The 22,311-nt window shown below is 41.2% G+C and overlaps 2 protein-coding genes across 7 annotated transcripts in view; one reads left to right on the forward strand and one right to left on the reverse strand.

The window, feature by feature from the left end:
- The window catches only part of miga2 (mitoguardin 2), a 54,056-nt gene that overhangs the window by 6,548 nt on the left and 25,197 nt on the right, over nucleotides 1-22,311 (reverse strand). Inside the window, exons 1-16 of one of the 4 annotated variants that reach the window (XM_015366880.2) lie at nucleotides 13,456-13,666; nucleotides 12,976-13,072; nucleotides 12,164-12,340; nucleotides 11,210-11,423; nucleotides 9,048-9,157; nucleotides 7,635-7,755; nucleotides 6,842-6,972; nucleotides 6,163-6,280; nucleotides 5,942-6,045; nucleotides 5,378-5,490; nucleotides 4,090-4,162; nucleotides 3,829-3,915; nucleotides 2,559-2,657; nucleotides 1,585-1,719; nucleotides 941-994; nucleotides 25-141 (exon numbers count right to left, since the gene is read on the reverse strand). In XM_015366880.2, coding sequence (XP_015222366.2) covers nucleotides 25-141; nucleotides 941-994; nucleotides 1,585-1,719; nucleotides 2,559-2,657; nucleotides 3,829-3,915; nucleotides 4,090-4,162; nucleotides 5,378-5,490; nucleotides 5,942-6,045; nucleotides 6,163-6,280; nucleotides 6,842-6,972; nucleotides 7,635-7,755; nucleotides 9,048-9,157; nucleotides 11,210-11,423; nucleotides 12,164-12,259 — 1,572 coding nt within the window. In that variant the 5' untranslated portion in view covers nucleotides 12,260-12,340; nucleotides 12,976-13,072; nucleotides 13,456-13,666. The other 3 variants (XM_006640682.3, XM_069183439.1, XM_015366879.2) reach the window with 3 other exon arrangements.
- Nucleotides 13,919-19,382, forward strand: st6galnac4 (ST6 (alpha-N-acetyl-neuraminyl-2,3-beta-galactosyl-1,3)-N-acetylgalactosaminide alpha-2,6-sialyltransferase 4). Of its 3 annotated transcripts, none has more exons than XM_069183450.1 (6): nucleotides 13,919-14,005; nucleotides 14,637-14,718; nucleotides 14,954-15,091; nucleotides 15,530-15,939; nucleotides 16,764-16,871; nucleotides 17,625-19,382. In XM_069183450.1, the coding sequence occupies exons 2-6, from the start codon at nucleotides 14,707-14,709 to the stop codon at nucleotides 17,824-17,826; spliced, it is 870 nt and encodes a 289-aa protein (XP_069039551.1). In that variant the 5' UTR covers nucleotides 13,919-14,005; nucleotides 14,637-14,706; the 3' UTR covers nucleotides 17,827-19,382. The 3 variants fall into 3 exon arrangements, with proteins under 3 accessions (XP_069039551.1, XP_069039549.1, XP_069039550.1); XM_069183448.1 differs by lacking the exon at nucleotides 13,919-14,005 and adding an exon at nucleotides 14,298-14,450; XM_069183449.1 differs by lacking the exon at nucleotides 13,919-14,005 and adding an exon at nucleotides 14,298-14,443.

The following is a 22,311-nucleotide window of genomic DNA, read 5'->3' on the forward strand; positions in this document are numbered from 1 at the left end:
TATACAGCCTATCATGTGGCTTACCTTGAAGATACTGCACACCTCACTCAGGTGCTGTCTGGGACCCAGGAATCCAAATGCCAGAACTGGGCTCACATGCTCCGAGATGGAATAAAAGTGGGAAATGAAACCATCTGGTACCTAAAGAAAGAGGGAAAATTCCAAATTTAATTTTTCAAAGATCTTTCAATAACAGGCCCATAATCTATCATTGTGTGACTACAAGAGGCTGCATTTCTAAGACTAGGTGAACGTCCATAACTTCACAGTTCCACATATAGGATTTACTGGAAATTAATGAGCAGTTATTAAATGAGTGATGCCAGAGGAGAAAGATAATGAGATCCGTCATAACGTATTGTAATGTCGCTGCCTCAGTTGTAGTGAAGCAGCGTACGAGGGCTGTGTGACGAACCCGAGTACAGGGCAGAGCAGGCAAGCAATCAGGCACAGGCTGGCGTGGTGACAACAAACAGGCAAACACTGTCTGGAGTCATGATCAGAAACAAAGCAAAGGCCGTTGCAAAGTAGATCACAGTTCAAAACACAAAAGGTAGACAAGGACAGAGCAAAGAGAGGGTCGAGAGAACAGGTAGGAACACGAAGCAAGGACCATGAGTATCACAGTGCTTCTACACAATAATTATCACCCATACTGTACCTTTGAAAGGTTTAGAGCTTGAAGAGTAATCTTTGATGCAAACAAGCTACATAAGTGATTTTCTCATCTTAAAGTAGAAAAAAATGAGCTATGGCCTTGCTATAGATATATATTTTATAGTCTAATTAAGACGTAAAGACCAATTTGTATGGATGAACAGAATCCCAGTATAAGTAATGGTAATGATCCTGACTGTAAAGTAAGTTAGCAATCACCTTTGATCATAAAAACACAGCTCAGCACTGCACACACAAGCAAGCGGTTTTCAATTGCACTTACCATGAGCAGACGCCTTTTGGCTTTGAGAACAGACCAACAAGCTGTGGCCAGAGCCTGCAGAAGTAAAAATCATAGCCTGAAGATAATTCTCTACATATTTTTCACTGTATTACTGGCATTAAGGCTATCTGTGTTAAAGTTTGCCATTTTAAATATAACATGAAAAAACATATTACTGGGATTAAAAATATCAATCTTTTCTCATGTGCACTTAGAACACATTGAAAACACATGAAAGGAAAAGAAAATCTTCTAGATTCTAAAATATTAAGGAGCAAACTCAAACCTTAGAGCAGTCTCTTTTCCAAGAAACTGAGGATACTGAAGAAAGAACGTTAGCAAAAAGGACAAAAGAAAAAAACAACAACAGAAATAAAAGGCCATGTAATGAAATGCAAACACAGAAATATGCCACTTATAAAATGTATAAGTGGCCATGTAATGAAATGCAAACACAGAAATATGCCACTTATAAAATGTTTCTTTTTCCAAAAAGTCTTTTATCTACAAAACCCAGAATATTCAGAAACCTTTACTCAAAATATAGCGGAGCTGCTGACACGTGGGATTTATCATTATTATTTCAGTAGAATATTCCACAGACTTTCCAGTGTCTCCAATTCTTCACACCAGAGAGAGCTCACCGTCTCTTTGAAACTGTCCGAAAGCCAGCGATTACGTAGCACAGCCACTACAGATGACGGTGGGCTCTCCAAATCTTCGAAGGCATCCATCAAGATGAAGTCCAGCACAATGTCAAAGAAATTCATACACACCACCTGAGTGAGAGACAGGAATCAGGGGGTGGCCCAAACACTCAACTAACACCAGAAAGAAATTGGAGATGGTTATTTACTCATTCGTCTGAGGCTTTTGTCCAAAACAATTCACATTTGCACCCATTTATATACAGCCAAGCACTTTTTATTCTTAACTGGAAGAATTCCAATGCAGTACCTTGCTCACGGATACAACAGAAATGTCTCATTTGGGAATTGATCCCACAACCTTCCAGTCACACGTCCAGAACCCTAACCACTGCTTCACACCACTCACCCATTAACATTCATTTCCTCGCCCTGCACAGCAAGCTGTACTGGAACTTAAGTTAGCGGATGCAAACTTCTTACCACACATCTTTCAAAAAATAACTTTTTATGTTGATGATTAATTGGTGTGTTCTTTAATTTTAAATAACTAACTGTAAGTACCCTTTTAAGAGTAACATAAGCAAAATCCCCCTGCAAGTTATAGAAATCTGACCATTTGGGTCATACTAGAACAGAATTATCTGACTTTAGTAATTTTTAGGTACTGCATTCTGAAGACAGAAATGAACAGTCATTTCAAAATCCCACTTTATAGAATTCATTACCACTGTTGCCTCCTGGTAGAAAGATCTTAGCATCACGGGTAATGAATTTGTAACGGATTCCACAAAACAAGCACATTTTATAGTGACAGAACCACATTGCTGACATGTTGCTTTTCTTCCATTAGCACTGACATTAAAAACACTGGGATGCTCCTTGAATTTTAACAGCTCTGTGCTTTTATACCAGTATAAACGGATCACCATGTCAGCAGTAAGGCAAAGGGATTTTAGAAAGAGCCTCACTCCTCGTCCTTCTAGCTCCATCTTGGTTGTTGGCCAAGTCTCCTCCCTCTGTGTATAACGCAGCATTTCTTCATAGCTTTCCAGAAATCCCTTTGGACTCTGAAGGAGGAAAAGACCTTTAGTGTTTCAGTGCTAAATGTTGAATGTTTAAGTTGCCAAAATCTATGTAGATCTAGGAAGGCAATCCTGGTGCTATGCTATATACTGTATATAATGCAAAAGCATGCCAATTATAAAATGTTTCTTTTTCCAATAAGTGTTTTGGGACTTAACTACAAAACCCAGAATATTCAGAAACCTTTACTCAAAATATAGCGGAGCTGTTGACACATAATGGCCCCCGCAGGTCACCTACAGGAGATGCGTGCTGATCTCAAGCAGAAGTTGTAGTGCTTTTGGGCTTCCTCTGGTATGGGAAGCACTCCAAAAACGCAAGGATTTATTACGAATTATTTCATGAACGAAAACCAGCAACAAATTGAGGGTGCAATTTTTAAGATTTAAGAGGATGAAGACAATGCCTGCAGTACTAAATCTGTTTTTCTATACTGCCTTCTTTGTTGGCGAGAAAGCAGGCTTGACCGTAATACCGAAATGTGAACAATAAGGATACATGGTGCAGACAAGAGTTTATTTTCATCTCAACATTTACCAGTCAGGATGTGTTTACCCTGTGGTGGTCATGGTGAGCTTGCATCACCCTCAACGCAACATATAATCTGACATTCTTGCAGGTGCTTATTAAACACAGATTATGCCGACTGGGTTTCACAGCATGCTGAACAACCTATAGTTTGAACAAACTGCAGTATGTCCAAAATTCAGCAGCCAGGATCCTGACCAGGTCTAGTGCAAGTGATCACATTACTCCTATCCTGGAGTCCATGCACTGGCTTCCTGTCAAATTCCGTGTGGACTTTAAAATCCTCCTGTTCACCTATAAGGCTCTGCATGGCTTGGCACCTCAGTACCTGTCTGAACTATTATCGCCCTACTCCTCATCTCACAACCTTCGCTCTTCTAATTCTGGTCTCCTAACTGTCCCTCAAGGCCATCTACATGCGATGGGTGACGAGGCGTTCTCCTGTTATGCCCCCAAGCTCTCTGCCCAAGGATATCAAAACGTCACCTTCTCTAAACTCATTTTGCTTTGAGAAGCCACCTTTGAAGGCGCTATTTAAAATAAAGTTTATTATTATTATTATTATTAGTAGCAGTATTATAGCAACCACATGGCATCCAACCATGATTTAAGATTGAAGAGTTTCACCTTGTTAGCCTTGGCCATGAGCCCTGTAATCATCTGTTTCCCAATCTCACTGAAGAACACCTGCTGGTTTTCATCCAGCAATACCACCTGCAAAAGAGGGGTCACAGTAATGGCAACACATTTTTAAAGAGAAGGAAAGCAGAGTAAGCAGTACTGTTGCTACATACGCTGAGTTAACAGAGTGATGCGAGGAAGGCTGTGAGTATCGCCAGTGATATCCTAACATTCTGAAACAATATGAGCGTTATATCAAAACCGTACCTCAAAGGCCTGTCTCACACAGTGCAGCTTTGCCAAAAAATCTTGGTCACTGTAGCACTCTAAGAGCTCTGTTCTAGAAAAGAGAAAACAGGAGAGTAAACACAGAGCACATGTGGTAAGGCTGCAGATGTTCAGCGTCTCTCAGACTAGTCCTCAGACTAATCTAGACCTTGAGAACTGTGCTCAGAAGCATTCTTATACTTCTCTGTTACTAGCTCAATGCTAACAAGAAGAATGATTCTCATTTGGTTAACCTACTGCACCCACAAATACCAAAACAGTTTAGTTGTTGTTCACAGGAAGCCCCTAGATTCCACAATGAACTATGGTGTTATAGGAGACAGAAGCTTTGTGGTAAAAGTTTTTGACTCGGAGAAAGGATCAAAGAGCACTTGAACCCAGACGGACATCAGAAATAAGCATTCCCAGGTGTCAAGTCAGAGGTCAGATCAGAGAAGCTGGAAGATGACCAAAAACTGGTAGCAGGAATTCAGGTAAATGAGAAATTTATATAAGACGCAGAAAACTTGTATTCTATACCTCTGAGGCTCTAATGTGTGGTAAAACTTTGAGGTTCGAAGGTAGTTTGCTGGGAAGTAATCACTCCACGTAAAGACTGGGGGGTGAAAGGTGATTAATCTGCTTCTACAACAGCTATAGTGAATAATGGTCAATATTTCCAGTATTCCCATGTCTTGAGAGTTATCTTCCCCATGACAGACAATTACATGGGCATAGCAATCATACCACAGGTAAAATATTTCATCTTTAGAAGATCAAGGTATCGACAGTTGAGAATATATAACCTGAGCTGTTTTATTGCTACAGAGATGCTCATTTACACACGTGTATTTACACGTGATGCGATCAGATTAATTGGAGAAAGCAATGATGCTTGGAATGGTCAGTGGAAGAAGAAGACGAGGCTGCCAAAGATCTAGGTGGCTCGATGCCATCAAAACAGACACTTTTAGGCTTAGGCATAGAACAGCTGAAAGGGAAAGTCCAAGACCGGAAAGTGTGACGAGAGATGGCCTATAGAATCATCGAGAGTCGGATCGGACTGACTGGATAACATCATTATCATTTACAAGTTGTGCCTGTATATGCATATACAGCCAGACCGATCTTTTTTCATTTTAGCTATATGTATTAGTAGCATAAGGGTCAGTCCTGAAATGGACAATAAATAACCACTTTTAGTTTGTAAAAATGCAAGCCAAAAGATTACAGCAGGAATTGCTTCTAATTCCGCATAGGGCACCAGTACTCCAGCCTCTTCTCTCACCTTAGTGTTCTGCAGGACACCTTTCCCTCTTTCACAAGAGCCAGAGCCTCCTCATACAGCGCTGCCAACCTCGAGGGCCGGTATACTTCGTCAAAAGACATGGTATCAAAGAGCTGCAGGGATAGACAGTGGGCAGGGTCAGCCGAGAACCAGACTCACAGCAAGGACGGGTTCTGTCATGTCTAACATAGGCATGGAACAAATCTGAATGATTCTAACATGGAGGGTCATAAAATCAGTGCAGGGACTAATGTCCCAGTATCACTATATTAATATGAAATGAAAGACAAAAAAAGAAGGTGTGGGTATTATGGAATACATGTTTGAATTATTACATGACAACCTCTGACAACCTCAGCAAACACATACAAATTGACTTTTACAGCAGTTTGATTCATTCATGCTAAAGATCTCACAGAACCCACTTTTCTGAGATCTGCACAGATGACAACATTTCCATCTGCTGCACATAAACAGGAGAAAATGAGAAAAGCACACAAGGGAAAATGAAATACAGCCAGACTGTTAAATGTTAATGTTAGAAGGCGGAAGAAGGAAACTCACTTCGGCCGCTGAGAAGAAAGAGTCATCTGAGGTGATACTGGCGCCATCGTCCATGGGCAGCCTATGTGAACTCTCATTGGGCAGGATAAGTGTTCCCTCACTCTCTGTCAACCACAACCACAGGAATTGAGAGCGAACCTGAGCAAACTTCTTCTCTTCTTTTAACAGTTTGGCAGGGTCCAGAAATTGTCAAGCTTCACCCTCTTCGGGACGTGACTTACCAAAGTCAGGCAGCAGACTGTCTGGGGGGATGGTGCTCCCAAACTCCTCCTGGAGGTGATATGCTCGGTGAAGGAGGGTCTCCAGCTTTTCGGCAAACACATTGTTCCTTGGCTCGGACTGGGAAAAGGGGAAAATGGAGAAAAAAAAAACTCTGTCAAGTATGAAGGAGAAATGTTTTTCCTTCATGGATGCGCTTTCAGGAGAGGGAAACTCTGAAAAGGGGAGAGTGGCAGTAAAACAGGGGACAGAAGGAGACGGGTGGTAAACGGGGAGACAGTGGAGTGTCCCACAGAGCCCCATTTTCCAGCCAATCTCACCTTTTCTTTTGTCTTCTTCACCATGCCTCTTTCCCAGACTTTTTGCTCTCCCTCTCTCCCCTCTACACACTGAAAGAAGGCTCCGCAATCAAAACCTTGAGCGTTTCACTCCATCATTTTCTCCTAAGCATGGAATTCACCTCTGCTTTTTCCTTCTATACTTTCATGCAGTTCTCCTTTCTAACTACAACACAAAAGTACTGAAACAATCCTTTTACACTATACAAACACAATACAATTCCCAGGGCGAAACACTGCATTAAGGAAGCCCAATTATTTGATTCATGCTATCTGCAAGATGAGATCTGGCTGAGCTCCACTGGCAAAGCTCTGGGAGGACAAGAACTGGGAAGAAGAGCACCTCAGGCTTTTCTGCTGCTGATGCTCCCTGAAGGACCAGGCTACTGCTGCCTGTCGCCTCTGATCGGCGTCGGTGCCGAACGTTGAGGGCTAGCTCCCATTTCTGCAGGGCTTCCTCAAAGAGCTCCATCCCTGCAAGGAAAAAGGAAACGTAGGGTTGGCGCAGATCTGTGTGGACAAATCTTTTCTTTTCCAGCAGCTGAGGGCAGCTCAATGCCAAAGACTTACGATCAATGCCAGAAGGAACATGAAAAGTACATGCTCAAAAAGTCCTGCCTTGAGCATTCACACAGTGCACTGCATACGTTGTCCAATCCCTCAGACACTCACAAGCTCCCTCAAACTGATTTAGGCACATATCATGTTGTTATGAAATAAATCTGAAATCAATGCAGGTGAATATCAGCAGAGGAGGAAATGAAAGGGGATCAGTGTGGTGCCACACTATTTTTAGCAGGAGCCTATGAAGTTTGAATAAACAAGGTTTTCTGCTTCCAGACAAATCGACAACACAACTGCAGGATCCATATTAATTCCTATTAGATTCAGATGATCCTGTGTTGGTGCACCAAAGCTACTGAAAATAGCCAACACTTTTTCCCATTTGCTCTTAATAAACCGTGATGGTATGAGTAGAATTATAAGCTCTTGAGACACAACATTGTAACATTGAAACTTATCTCACTGCAGATAAATACAGAAATATTATTAAACATATTCTTACAATAGCACATTAAGTTCTTCCATATTTCCGCACACCAGGGGTCCTTGGCACAGAGCTGACTCCTTCTTACCCATGATGTAGAGATTCTCTGCATTGGAATCTTCCGCCATGCCAGACTCTTCCTCTACTGCCTCTGCTTCCCAAGGTGCTGCAGGGTTGGTTGCTTGGTTCGGCGAGGGCGGAACGCGCACCTGCGATCAAACATTTGTGAAGAAACAGCGACTGAGAAAAGACAACACTGGGATCCCTAAGCCCATGCATAGCCCATACCACATACGCCAATGCCAGCAAAGCCCTGTGCAATGGCAGCAGCATTTTCAAACACTGAATGGAGGCAGGCTCTTATTATGAGCACAGATTATTCCTTATATTGCGACAATTAAAGGATCTAGTTTCCTAACATCCTAAGGACCTCACAAAGTGAACAGGAATACTGTAGTGTGCTATTTAAATAGACATTCCCCACCTGAAGAAGGATCCACAGCCAAAACATTGTGTCTCTTTTCTTTTCAGCATGGAATAAACCTTTACTTGTTCCTTGACATGCTCCACACGCTGATTAACACTGCAATTGAGAGGTTTTCAAACAAGTGGGCTGCTCTACACTTCCCACACTTAAGGACATTCGCCTTTTTGATGCACTGTTCACCCAGATAATACTCTATAGCACTCCAATTTCTCCTCGCACTGACGTTTCTGTAAGCCCAAAGTCACCGGTTCACTGAGCGAACTCTCTCTGGTAGCTCTATTCCAGCAGGAATGCAGGTCCTGTTTGAGGACTCCCGGTCACAGGCTGTTAGTGACATGATCCAGGCTGGAAACACAAGCGTCGGGGCCACAGAGTTCAACCCACACTCAGGAAGAATGCCATCACTGGAACCATTACCACCTTTTGCTTGAGCTCATGGGGTCTCAGGAGCTAAGTACTGACCAGTACTGGGATGGTAGACCTATAAACAAATTCAGGTTGCTGTTATATACAGTGTTGGAAGACCACAAGGCGGTGCTCCTGCCTCTGTACAAGAATGTCCAAACCAATGTCCAAGCATGGTGACCAGGAAAGCTGTTCTGTGGATGCGGTGCTAAATCAAGGTTCTCGCCACTTTGTCACTAAGGATCCCGCCGCACTAATAAGAAAAGGGGTGTTAATCCTCTTGTCCTGGCAAAACGTCCTTCCTAAATTATCCCCTTAATATAACCGCTGATGTAGATTCTGCACCTTACTATATCTGCTGTGTAGTGAAGATGAACAATGTCCACAATGTGACCTAGGCAAGTCCTGCACTTCAAAGAGGCTCCCTTTCAAGAAGTAAAGAGCTTGGGAATCTTTTGGGAATGGAACTCAGGGCACAAATACGAACAATTAGCGTTATTTATGAATGAAGCTGCCCTCTCCAAGAGGAATGTGCTCATCCTGTGAAAGAAACTGCCCTCATCCCAGCAGGGTGGCTGGCGCCTGGGACAGCCCTGTGTCCAGTCTTACCGAGGCCAGGCTGTGTGAGGAGCTGGAATGCTTGCTAGGAGCAATAGAGGAGATGCCGCTCAGGGTGTCATTACTGCGGCTGCTGGGGCTCGTTACCCTCCGGCCAGGGGCTGACAACGACAAAGCACAAGGGCATTTATTGTTATCATCAGTGTGGGTCGCGTGTCCCTAACTCAGGCGATTTCCATCTGTGAATCCTCCACCAGTGCAATCACGTCGAAATGCTTGGGGATTATTTCGGCAATCAAATCTGCTATGTCTGATACCATAGATCCCACAAGCAAATCAATTCTAGTACTTTTAAATCTCCCAGTAGTTAGCCCAGCCCCCTTTCCCTGTCTTTTCTTTTCCTTCTCCACTATGAACAGAAGAGGCCCTCCTGATGGTCTCTGCAGAGACCTGGCAGGACTGGACCGGACCTGGAGCACTCTGGAAGTACACCTTACTCTTCCAAGTACAATTTTAATATAATTGCTCATTAAACCATTTGATGTAAATTCTATGCTTTTTAGCTACTTTTTATATTCTAACCTAATGGTTGCCTATTTTATTGTTTTCCCTAGCTGTATATAGAAAAGCAATGCATCAGCATAAACACCTATATCCTTTTCATGGGTAAATTATCCATGCTTATATCCCCCACCTTGCATTTATGCAGTGATACTTTATTCACCACTATTACAGAGTGCATCTGGCACTGAAAACAAGTTAAAAGCATAAAAAAGAGCAGTAACATGTTTTTTTTTAATAAACCCTGGATGCTGTGCCTGAGAACAGTCAGACATTCACTTTGCCAGTAATAAGAGGAGTAATAGTTTTCCAACAGTACTGTTAAGTAAGAGTTCATAAAACAGAAATCAGGACCTTTACACAAGTGGCTGAGGGGATTTAGAACAAACTGCCCAGCTATGCTATTGAAATGGTTTCCCTGGGTCTTTCAAGACCTTGGAACAGTAATCAACTAACAGCCCACCTTGCTGATTTGCTTGAGTGACTTCCTTTCACACGTAGCTTTGATTATTGTTAAGTTTTTCGCCATCAAGTAAGTCAGATAACAAAGTGTACAGTTTCTGAGCGTTTCCTTAAAAAAAGTATCGCTGATTCTTCTGTTTTCTTTCTAGCCCACAGATTATTTCATAGTATGTTAGTTTAGCACTCTAGCAATTCTGTGGGGTCGTTATTATCATTCTTAATTTCTGTCCAATGTACTAATTGTTTTGTATATTAACCATGTTTCAATCCAACTACACATAACCCCAGACGCTTAAACTTTAGAAATAGTCTTCATTAACTGTATGTGAGACAATTGAAAAACAGGAAGAAATATAGATGGATGCAATGAGAAGGCTCTCATCAATAACACTCATCTTGGTGCAACAAACTGTACAGTCAAGAATTGTAAGTTTCAGAGGTGAACAATATCAAGTCATTTGTGCATTTTGTAAATTTAGAAGAGACAATTACACTTTACTACATACCTTTTACTTTATTATTGCCAATTATGTCTTTACATCTCAGCTCACAGAATGGACGCCTGTGGCCACACTGGGACAATGAGGAAGTGCAGACAAGCTCCTCCTACCTGTTCATCCATTGAGTCTTTCACCTTTTGAGGTGCAAGCTCTGCAGTGACATGCAAGAGGTCCAGCACCAACTGGACAAGAGGCTAGACTCCTTCTCACAGCAACTCATAGAGCTAGGATCCAAGATCCCACCCAAGATCCTACACCCGACAGTGCCAAGCTAAATATGCGCTGCCACTTGGGAAAATCCCAGTTACGGACGGCTCATGACATGACCCAAGCTCAAACTTGAAACTAGATCACAAAGCTTGATCCGTGCTCTGAGCGAGCACCTTAACCAGCTGAGCCACTCTAGAGCCCATAGTGTGCACATGATCTGGTATTCTCTCATCTTTCTCTAGGATGTGCTTCTGTAGCGGAGCTCGTTTGGGCACGGAGACGTCATCGCCCTGCCTGCGCGTAGCAGGGACCTCAGCCGCCTGGGTTGAGGGTTGAGGGTTGAGGGAGGTCTCCTTTAGCTCACTCGGCTGGTACCCTGTTGCGTTACACCGCAGACCCAGGTTCCTGCCCAGGTGTTGCGGGACGAACCGGTGGGGTGGAGTGGTGAGGGCATGAGCGATGGTCGCACTTCTTGCTCACCTTTCTTGAGGGATGACTGGCGCCGCCCATTGCCCAGTAGGGACTCGGGTACGTTTGTCTGTTTCGGCACATCCTTCCCCTGGGTTATCTTCTTCCTCTTATGGCCACGTCTCTTCAGGTGATGGGCTGTGAGGGCCAGGGCTACACTGCCCAGGGCTGTGGCAAACAGGACCTTCTTCAGGCTGGGGGAGAGGCGCAGCTGGGAGAAAATGGACTAAGAAAGACGCAATCCATAAGAGCCTCATGTCTGAACTGTACTTCACCACTAAATCATACACCACAGTATCACGGGAATCAATGTGAAGCTTCGCATTTTCGAAACACCTTATTTTATGGGGAACAGCTTAAGGAAATACACTTGGTTCTGTACCCTCAATAAAAAGTGCCTCTAAAAACCTTCCTCAAACTACACACTAGCACAGAGCGCAAACAAACGTGTGTATGCTGCCTATCTGAAAACACCTGTACTATAGCATGGTCTGCTATAGTAGCAATCCAATTATTCTCTATCATGAGAAACTATTATTTTGACCACACTTCCCATAAGCCTTACCAGACTTCCGATTTTTCTCTCACATTCCACAAATACAGGCTGAAACGTTTCCCCACTAGCCCTACTAATGAGAGGTGCACTCCCACTGAATAAAGATGAATCAATTGCTTTTTGTCTTCAATTAATAACTCATTGTAAAGATAGTCAGGCCAGAGACAGGTCCATGAGACATTTGCTCCAAAACCTCTCTTATTTTGAAAGCTCAGATATGCAGTGAAATAAAACATTTCACCTCACTGAACTGTATCTTATTACCATTGAGCTCATTACCATACACACAATACAAGTCAATCAGTTACCATGAAGTGCCCATCTTGTCTTGTCCAGTTTAATTTCTCAACTACAGCCTTGAAATTACTAAGCCTGCCCTGTCCCACCAAGAGCGCTCAAATAAGGTTTACCTGCCCGAAGGTAGAGTAAAGGAACATAGGGATCTCGGCCACAGTCATGGCCAAGGCCTGTATCACCGAGACGCCTTCTGTCCTCCTCATCGACATGTCCGCCTTCGAACGTCCACAGCAGATCAGCACCCAGGAGCTGCGTGCACTCAGCTGCCTTTACTGGGCATTTCCCAAACCCTATCCCGAGAGAAATCCGAAAACAAGGCCAGGAATCTGCTTAAGGGTCTTGCACTCTCACATAATCTCTTAACGGCTTGGCGAAGGGTTACAGATGGGAAAAACAGTTTTCATTTTTTTCAGCGTTCTATTCGTGTAATTTCGTATTTCTACTCCTTTTTTTCCTTTAATTATTTTTTTTATTCTGAACTTTCCTACAAGTCCATGTATAACTAACACTATCATATCAAGAATTTCTTTCCTTAGTAGATACATTTTTAATGGTACTTTGTGCATCATTAATCTTATAATAGAATCCAGGCACAAGGAGTAATTATCCAGTTTGTCCTGACAAAATAATTTCCAGAGAATGCTAATTACATAGGCGGAGAATTCCAAAACTTACAAAATCATATGTGAGTTAAGAAAAAACACCCATTAAAATTTAACAGCTGAAAGAAATGCAACCGGCGATTTAAAAAAAAAGACGTAGAAAGATTTCAAGTAGACTTGAAGAGAGACTTTAAATCCTAACACACGTAAATAAGCAAACAAACAACAACACATGAGAATCAAGTGAAATGAAGTCAACTGTGCTGCATCTTTGTATTAAACATCTGCGGGTCAGAGACAGCAGAAAAAAACGAACCTCCTACCTAAAGATCAGTTTAAGTCATTGAATACCACCCTTGCATCCGACAAAGTATGAGCCAGATGTTCCACGAGAAAATGAACTCCTCTTCACTTTCGCAGCTGTGAAACGTGCATGTATTAGAAATACATGTCAAACCAATTCCTACACAGTAGCGCGAAGTATCAGTTTAAAATATCAATGCAGAAGTAAACACAGTTGTAAATAATAAAGCCACGTTTCGCTTTCGTATTGCAGATAGGTGTCGGAAGTCTTTTCCTGATTTTTGACGAGGAATTTCCTTAACCTGACAATTTCGGATTCAGTACTGTCCTTTCCTGGCTGAGACATTGGAATGTATTGTATTTCCTATATTGTGTACCTCTATTTTTACGGGTTCAAGTCATTTGTACTTATAAGAAAGTGATATACACAAACTGTAAAGACAGCCACACTCAAAAGTAACCTTACACTAGGAGAGAATAAATTCTATTCAAGCACTCACTCTGCTTCTACAGAAGGGCATTTTCTCCTTTGGGCTCACACTAGCATGATACTCTGTAGGCAGGATTTCATCTTAGTTTGACGTTTGTACGAGCAACTGGTTCATGAGACGCCAGCACAGAACCGTACTGGTAGCCAATGCGAAAGCAGAGGGGAGGAGCCTGTTCGATCACGTCAAACACCGGCATTCACTTCCTGGTTTACAGGCGAGAGGTAGTTCCATGCTGAATGCTTTTCATGTTTAACACTGGATTGTTGATCTTAAAGGTGTATGCATCACTGCTTGGGCCGAGTAACGTTATTCGATTGGCTCATCCACTAATACAGACAAGCAAAGTCTACTGGAGTTGCAAAAACAAACTTTAGCACCTAGAAAGAAGAGCACTCGTTTTAAAATCTGCATAAACTCTGACAAATTTAGGTGGATGCAACGACTTGCGCTTATAATTGTTGGTGGGTGGGGTAGTTTGTTGCAGCTAGGTACGATCCTCTATGGAAAGGGATTCCCATTTTCTTTTCCATTTCTTCAAGGTTAGATATCGAGATGAATGGTACGTGCCTGGGGTTCACCTCATCTTTTTATTAAACTACAGGAAAAGTTAGCCACAGTATGTCAAATTTTGAAAACACACTGAACAATATCTACATTTAAAATCGCGTTCCACATGATTTGTTGTTTTCCTGAAAGTTGAACTGTCAATTGCTGAAAGCCATAAATGATATAGACTCCAAGTCTTCCGCTGACAGTATTACAGTATATGATTGCAATGTGGGATGGATTAAGAGGAACGTTTGTCTGCTGTAAACTGCTGTCGGGGGATAGTCATTCGTGCAACACAATATGGTGATGTAACGGGAGTGGATGCTATGTTATACATCGAACATAACATTAAAAGTTTAAATTAATCTTGCACTATTTAAAGATCATCTGTGTAATTAATATGCATGACCTAAAGAAAAAGTCCAAGACGACGCTAGACTTAATCACGGTACCTTGTGAGTTTATGTCATTTCAATGTTAAAGTAATTTACAAGTTTAGCGGTTGTTTCCGATACCTACATTTAATGTGCTGTATGTTGTGGACTAGTGCTAAATCCGATATATGCAGTTTTATATCGGACAGATTATTGCGCTGTAGGGAAATGACGTAAATCATATCGATTTTTCACGTTTCTTTTTAGGAATGAAGCTGTCGTTAAGCTGTACCATGATAATAAGGAGGCGTCGAATATAGACAGTCCCTTCTAAGAAATGAAAACTCTGGTTTGTGCAGTTTATTATTGATTCTTCATGGTGGATTGGGAGTAAGAGAAAATCATTTTGAGAATAAATAAAGTGCACTGTATCTACCTGCCTGTTTATTGTATTATTTTGTCAGAGTGGAATCGAGATGTTTTTTTTTTTCGATATGTAAAATACTTCCTTCAACTAAGTAAAGCCTTCATGACGTGATATTAAGCACAGCCATACACACGTGTATACTTTTCATTCTTTACAGAAACTACTTTGGGTTGGAGTGGGGGTCACTACTGCTTTTGCCGTCCTGGTATGCTACAATCACGTGACGAAACATATTCAGGCTCCCGCTGTTTCTGACATTGGCCTGCATGGGTACGTTAGTATCTCCACAGGGCAGGTGGGTGAAGATTGCCTCAAGATGAGAGTTGAGACGAGCTGACTTTTACTGTCATGTCCTTTTTTTTTTTTGCATGATTTGATCCTGTGGTGTTGAAAGGCCTCTCTTAGAAAATATAATACACTTTCAAGTTTCTGAAAAGCAGTTGTCAATAACAAACATTGCTCCCACGAAATTACATAAAAAATTGTGCTCTAGGTTATATTTGGTACTATTGATATTACATTTTAAGGGAGATCGTGCGGTCAGACCCTAGACTTGATTCCCATTAGTCTCACCGAACTGAGTTGCGGCACAATTATTGCATCAGCGCCAGGAGATACAAGCTTTTGGGGAACTGGACGAGTTATTTCACAGTTAACAATCATGAGATTGACTCTTCCACTTCACATAAAAAAGGAAGTGGTCCTTACAAAATCTGTCTTTGTCTCTTTGCAGTACCTTGACATCCACTGTAAACGATGTGCTCTGGTGTCGAGTTCTGGTCGGATGCAGAACTCGGGGCACGGGGGAGACATCGACCGGGCGGACTGTGTGATCCGTATGAACAACGCCCCCACCCTGGGCTACGAGGCAGACGTGGGACACAAGACCACCCTTCGCGTGGTGTCCCACACTAGCGTGCCACTGCTGCTCAAGAATGACACCTACTATTTCGGGCGGTCGGCGGACACTGTCTATGTGTTCTGGGGCCCCGAGGGGAACATGAGGATGGATGGGAAGGGCAGGATATTTAATGCCCTCTTCAGAGTTGCGAAGAAGTACCCCCAGGCCAAGGTGTACACAGTGACCAGGGAGAGGGTTCTTTACTGCGATAGCGTCTTTCAGAACGAAACAGGAAAAAACAGGTGCTGTTTCCCTCTTGCGCTTTGACCCTTAAGTAATTAAAAACATTCTGCAACTGTAAACGGCCTGCAAAAGTCACAGAAAAATCTCGGCACCTTAAAGGCATGCAGTTTAAGGTTAAGAATAAGAATTCCTAGAGAGAAAAAGCACGTAAAACAGCTAAGGTTTTTGACTAATTTAAAAGATCTTTTAGAAAAGGGGTGTATTGCGGTGTGGTGGCTCTGTGGCTAAGGATCTACGCCTGTGGCTGGAAGGTTGCCGGTTCGTATCCTGCGGCCGGCAGAGGAATCCTACTCCTTTGGGCCCCTGAGCAAGGCCCTTAACCCCAACTGCTCCAGGGGCGCCGTATAAATGGCTGACCCTGCGCTCTGACCCCAAGCTTCTCTCCTTGTCTGTGTGTCTCATGGAGAGCAAGTTGGGGTATGTGAAACACAAATTCCTTATACAAGAAATTGTATATGGCCAATAAAGTGATCTTATCTTATCTCTTATATTGTCATATTTGTGTTTAGTTACATTTAGTTTACAAATCATAGGAATTTGGAATTTGTTTCCACAATGTGGGTCATACCTAGTAACTAGTAATGGCTATTCACAGAAAATATGTTTTTATGGATTGTATTACAGAATTATTGTATTATTTTCAATCATAATTATCAGTATTCTTTGACAAGCTTCTTTAACGTGAGGTAGCCCAGGACTAGTGATAATTAGACTATAAAATTATAACAGAAAAATCTAGCAAGAGGTGATAAAGATAAAGAATTTGTCTTGCTGTAATGAGTTTTCTTGATGTTGTGCCTGACACCAAATCTCCATCTTTTAGGATGAAATCTGGGGCCTTCCTGAGTACAGGGTTTTTCACAATGGTTCTGGCTATGGACATATGTGACAGTATACAAGTCTATGGGATGATCAGTGATAACTACTGCAGGTAAATGCTTGTTGTTCGACTTTGTCTTGCACATTTTTGTTCCAGTCATGTAACAGTGATTATTCTGTTATGTGATGATTTTAAAGGTAGCCTTTGAGGTGGGGTGGGGTGATAGGGGTCACATTTATGTTACGGGGTAAAGTTGGACATAGATGTGCAACACGGACATAGACATGTTCATCCTTCATCTCGTTTCATGAGGTTTTTGAACCTAATTTAAATTATTGACTTTTATCTTGAAATATTTCAAATTCACAAGATTCTGTGAATGCTGCAGTATGACCTTGAAATGCTAACAAGAATTCCATAATGAATTAATTCTGACTAAAAAACATATGAATAATCCTGGAACAGGAGTGCTGTTATCACCCACAAAGCATAGTTATTTTATGAAAGCTTCAGAAAATGAAATAATTGTTACTGTTTCTCTCTAGAGCCCTTTCGTCTGAGATGTTTCTTGTTAGTTTTCCAGTCTTGTGGACATTTTTAAGTGTTTTTTTAAGAAGTTTGAAAATTTGAACAAGACGAACACAACCTGAGAAACATTTTTAAAAATCCCAAAAAACATCAGCCAGACAAAGAGCCGAAAAAACCCAAATTTGCTCTGTCTGGTTGACGTTTTATGAGATTCCATTGTCTGTTGACACAAGGGCCGAAAGGTTTGGTGTTTTTATTTTTTTTAATTGTGTCAAAAGTAGCCCCATGAGTCACAGCGACAGTAATGTGCACTGACGTCAGTCATGTCTTTCCTAGCCAAACGAACCACACGGCTGTGCCTTACCATTACTACGAGAGGGGGAAGATGGATGAGTGCCACATGTACAAAGCCCACGAGAGAGCACCGAGGGGAGGCCACCGTTTCATCACCGAGAAGGCCATTTTTGCCAAATGGGCAACGCGCAAGAAAATAGAATTTCTACACCCCTCATGGACAGATGAGAAGATTGTTTCTTGAGTGTTTTCTGCCAGTTCAAGGTTTATACTAACCTTTATCGCTTTCAGTGCCTACAGAAACCATGGCCATTGTGTTGACATTTCTAACGTGGCAAAGTAGTAAGACTAACAGTGTTTAAAGTATTAATGCAGCATCAGTATTGCATGATCTAATTTTATAGTAGTAAGGTGGGCTTCTGTGCAATATTGTTCTGCCCCCTATCATCTCGTTCTACATAAGCCAAATGTGCTCAACAAGGCAGTATTGTAAACTGAGCTTGGCATATTGAATGGGTCGTTTGAAACAGATGAAATCAGTATTATTATGTGACAATTGAGTTTATACATGTATACATGTATATATATTTATTTAAATTAAAAAATTCTGTGACTATTGTTTACTCTTGAAAACTCAAAACCTAAAACATAATTTTTCATAATTTCCTGAGTTTTAAATTTAATTATTATTCAGACTGTTAACATGCCATCATTAGTTGATGATTTAAATTCTTAGAGAATTCTCAGACAGATATTTAACTCATTATAGAAAGTCTAAGTGAAATCAGGACCAGCTTTCTATGAACATTTGTTTTGGGTTTCTTGCTAAAGGTCAGTTTTTCAAAAACAAAATCACAGTGTCCTATTACAAATTACAGATCTTTTTTTTAAATTGATTGCTTGATTTTTCAGAAATGTTGCCATCAGATCAGTATGGCGTGTTTTAACGTTTTTGAGTCCCTACATCACACTGTTTATGACATACTTAGCTTTTATTAACCGAGTGCTACAGCAAGGATACAAAGCTTTTTTAAAAATAATAGCCAGCGTTGCTACCAAATTGTAGCCTGAGCTTGTCAGATCTCACAAGTCAAGCAATGGGCTGGCTTCCAAAGAAAACCAGGTTGCGGCAATGTTAGGTTACCAGTAGGTGTCACTCTGACCAATGTCCAAATCAGCACCCCGGTATGGTATCTATGCTATAGATGGTGCAATCCTTCACATGTGATTGTAAGTGAAGATTTTCTATGTTTAGTCATTAAAGATACTGTAGCATTATACATAGGAATAGATGGTATTTATCGCAGTATCTTAGCTGAATTCCACTCTAGTCTTGCTTGATCTGTCCTTGATGAATGCCCCTTTAATTCAGTTGGTAAAGTTATGCTTCAGTGCTGCTCAGTTTCAGTGCTGCTCTGCATGTTTCCAGCTGCTCTGCAGTGTAGTAGGGCTTCTGGCACATAATGGTTGTCACACATCACCCAGGTGATGGATGAGGTTTGTTCCCACTGATTTGTAAAACACTTTGGGATCCTTCTGGATGAAAAGTGATATATACATGCAAGAATTGTTATAAGGTAATTTTTGTATTGATCTGAATTTGCTATGTTGTTTGCTTGATTGTTATTTATGAGGTATTTGTGGCTGAAAGACAGGTCTATAGGCATACAGAGGAATAGTGAAAAGGCCAGGCCATAGTTATGTAATCAATGTCAGTGTTGATCTGATGGCATCCTGGTGAGATGTGGGGCAGTTGGTGCTTCTGTTAAGGGCATTAAAATATTCTATTTTAATATTCTATCCGGTGTTGTTTTAAAGTAGCAAAATGTTACTTTTAATGTTATTTTACATAGTATGTGCATGGACAAAACAATAGCCAGTACAAACACAAACAGAGAATGTCGGTCACAGCCCAAATATTCACACGAGAAGAACGAAAGATTAAATCATGAAAATAATTGGCAATTTATCAAAGATTGTTAAGGTACCGATTTGTACATTAAATGCTTCAGAATTTATTGCGTCTGTTACACTTGAAATTCAATTTAAAGTCACGCCAGAATAGAAATCCATCCATCCATTTTCTAACCACTTCTTCCAATTCAGGGTTGTGGGGGGAGTCTATCCTGGCAATCAGGGGCACAAAGCAGGGTACACCCTGGGTGGGATGCCTGTCAATCGCAGGGCAGGTACACAGACTTACCAGAAACCAGAAGTTTCCCAGAAGCCAGTTCACCTACTGGTATGTTTCTGAACTGTGGGAGGAAACCCACACAAACACAGGGAGAGCATACAAATCCATGCAGATAACACCCCAAGTCCAGAATTGAACCCAGGGCTCCCATCCTGCTAACTACTGTCCTACCGTACCTCCCCTGTGTACAAATGTTTTTACAATTGTACAGCAGGACCAGACTTGACTCAAGACGTACGCCACAAACTTTCTGATAAAAAAAACAACCTTATTTGTGTGTCTGAATCAGCGGCGTGGTAGGGGTTGTGTCATAGTTGGGAAGTCCTGCCAATGTCTGAACTGTTGATGCTGGCAGCATTGCAAATTGCATTTAAACCCATTAATGCCTGGAAATGAAATCAACAGGGCTGCCTACTTGTCATAGCATTTCAATTATGTTTTAATTGTTGAGATATAATATAAGTATATCTTTTATTCTCTGTTTCTCTTTTGTGCCTAATTTGATGTAGCCAATTAATTCATTAAACCACTATGTTGCCTCAGTTTGCTTTTTGTATCCTGGGTATGAATATATAACAAGTTGAAAATGTACGCTGCTCAGTATCAGTGAAAGAAACAGCATTACTGTTTTGTGTACCTGAAACGATTCATAGTGCCTTAAATGAGAACAGATTTAAGGATCCAAAACCTGTCCCTTAAGTTCTGTGTCCCTGTGTCTGATTAAACGGAACTGGACTGCTTTATGTCTTTTAAAATTGAAAATGTAAGTTGTTTTACCAAATGAGATGAACTTTACAAGACAAAAGCATGAAAATGTAATTATGCATGAATGGCTTCATGTTCAAACCTCACTGGTCAAGATGGGAGTTTTGGATCAATCATAACAAAAGCATGTTTAAAAGGAAAGTTGCTGGGTGCTCATTTGTAACGAACAAGGCGTGCCCAAAAACACTACTGCAGTATAATGATGGATATATGAACATATTTTTAGTAAGCATTGCTGTGCTTATTAAAGTATTCATCCATCAAAATACCGTAATAATTTGCAGTTCTTGTTTTCAACAATGAATAAATATCTCCAGGAAATGGACACATTTGGCACCTTGCATAAAATTGCTGTATGTTGTGATTCCTATGACAAAAGCAGTTTATAAAGACTACCTCACAGTCAGTGAACTCTTGTAGTTCCTTTGTATTGTCTACATCTTTTCTATTTTAAACATCATGATTAAAATGGAATGCAATCTTCTGTCCTGGGGTATAATCCAAAGTAATTCATTGTGTTGATTGTTATGCCTGCATTCTCAGCTTTCTCAATTTCCTTGCACAGAACATGTTGCTACTCCTTCCGTTGTATAAAGATATGAATACACTTGTTCTCTGAACCGTACAGTGTCCTGTATCCTGAGAAAGGTTAAACATGTCATTGTTTTTTAATCTATATTTTTGAATCACATTATTACCATTATTGTGGTAACATCTGTGTTGTACTGAACTGTTGCAATTTGTATTTTAATTGGATGATGCCTTTTGTTTAAAATAAAATATAATCTTTTGATAAAAGAGTGCTTCTCATTGATACCCTAGAAAGATTAAAGTATTGTGCGGCCTGGAGTTTCACTGAGTGGCATATTCTGATGACTGCTGGGATGGAGACTGACACGAGTGGCCAGTGTCCTTTAATTATTGTTCCGCGTGATGTGTTCATGTTAGATTTTTAATTGACCCCCCCCTCTTCCTGTCTGTGACCCTGCTGTGTGTGTATAGACCTGACAGGCAGTGAGGGAACTCTCTAGCTGGGTAGCTTGTCCCATACTCCCCCACAGTCCTTTACCCAAAGGGTAGTGGGAGTCTGGAACAAGGGGGTAACTCTCCTCCCCTCTCTCAAACTAAACTTATTGCTTATTTTCTGGGCAGAAATTCAATTTACTTTCAGAAAAGCCACAGCACTCACAGAAATGCAATCTGTCATTATTTTGTGTGGGGAAAACGAGCGACAAGTCCTCTTACTCCAGTACAGCCCAGGTGTTAGTTTAATATGCAGTAAACATTAAGACACACATTTTCTGGCTAAGTGCTAGGTTACTCTGCGTGTTGGTCAAATATAATGTGATCCATGTGAGAAATGTGGTTAATAAATAAGTCCTCGGAGATCGACCTGTAAAATGTAATTTTAACGCATTAAGTGTTTCTTTAGCCAGCAGGTTCAAATCCCAGGATGCACGCTTAAAATACCCAGTTCTATAAACGAATGCAGGTGTATGTCCCTTTGGATAAAAGCATTGGGTTAATTAATTATTTTTTAGACAGTATATTTCAGTTTCCTGTAATTTGCGGCCACCCAATCTTTGATTTTATGACCAAGAAGGTTTCCCAGTGTGGCATAATTGGCAATTATATTCCTCTTACCGCCAACGCAGAAAAGAGACAACCGTACCTCAGATTGAGGCACACTGATATCACTGCTGTAGTAGTTATCGAAGTATTAAAATTGTTTTTGTAAAAAAAAACATTACCATGGGGGAGAGGTTGAGG

The sequence above is a fragment of the Lepisosteus oculatus genome, chromosome 24 (genome assembly GCF_040954835.1).
Source record: "Lepisosteus oculatus isolate fLepOcu1 chromosome 24, fLepOcu1.hap2, whole genome shotgun sequence".
Lineage (NCBI taxonomy): Eukaryota > Metazoa > Chordata > Actinopteri > Semionotiformes > Lepisosteidae > Lepisosteus > Lepisosteus oculatus.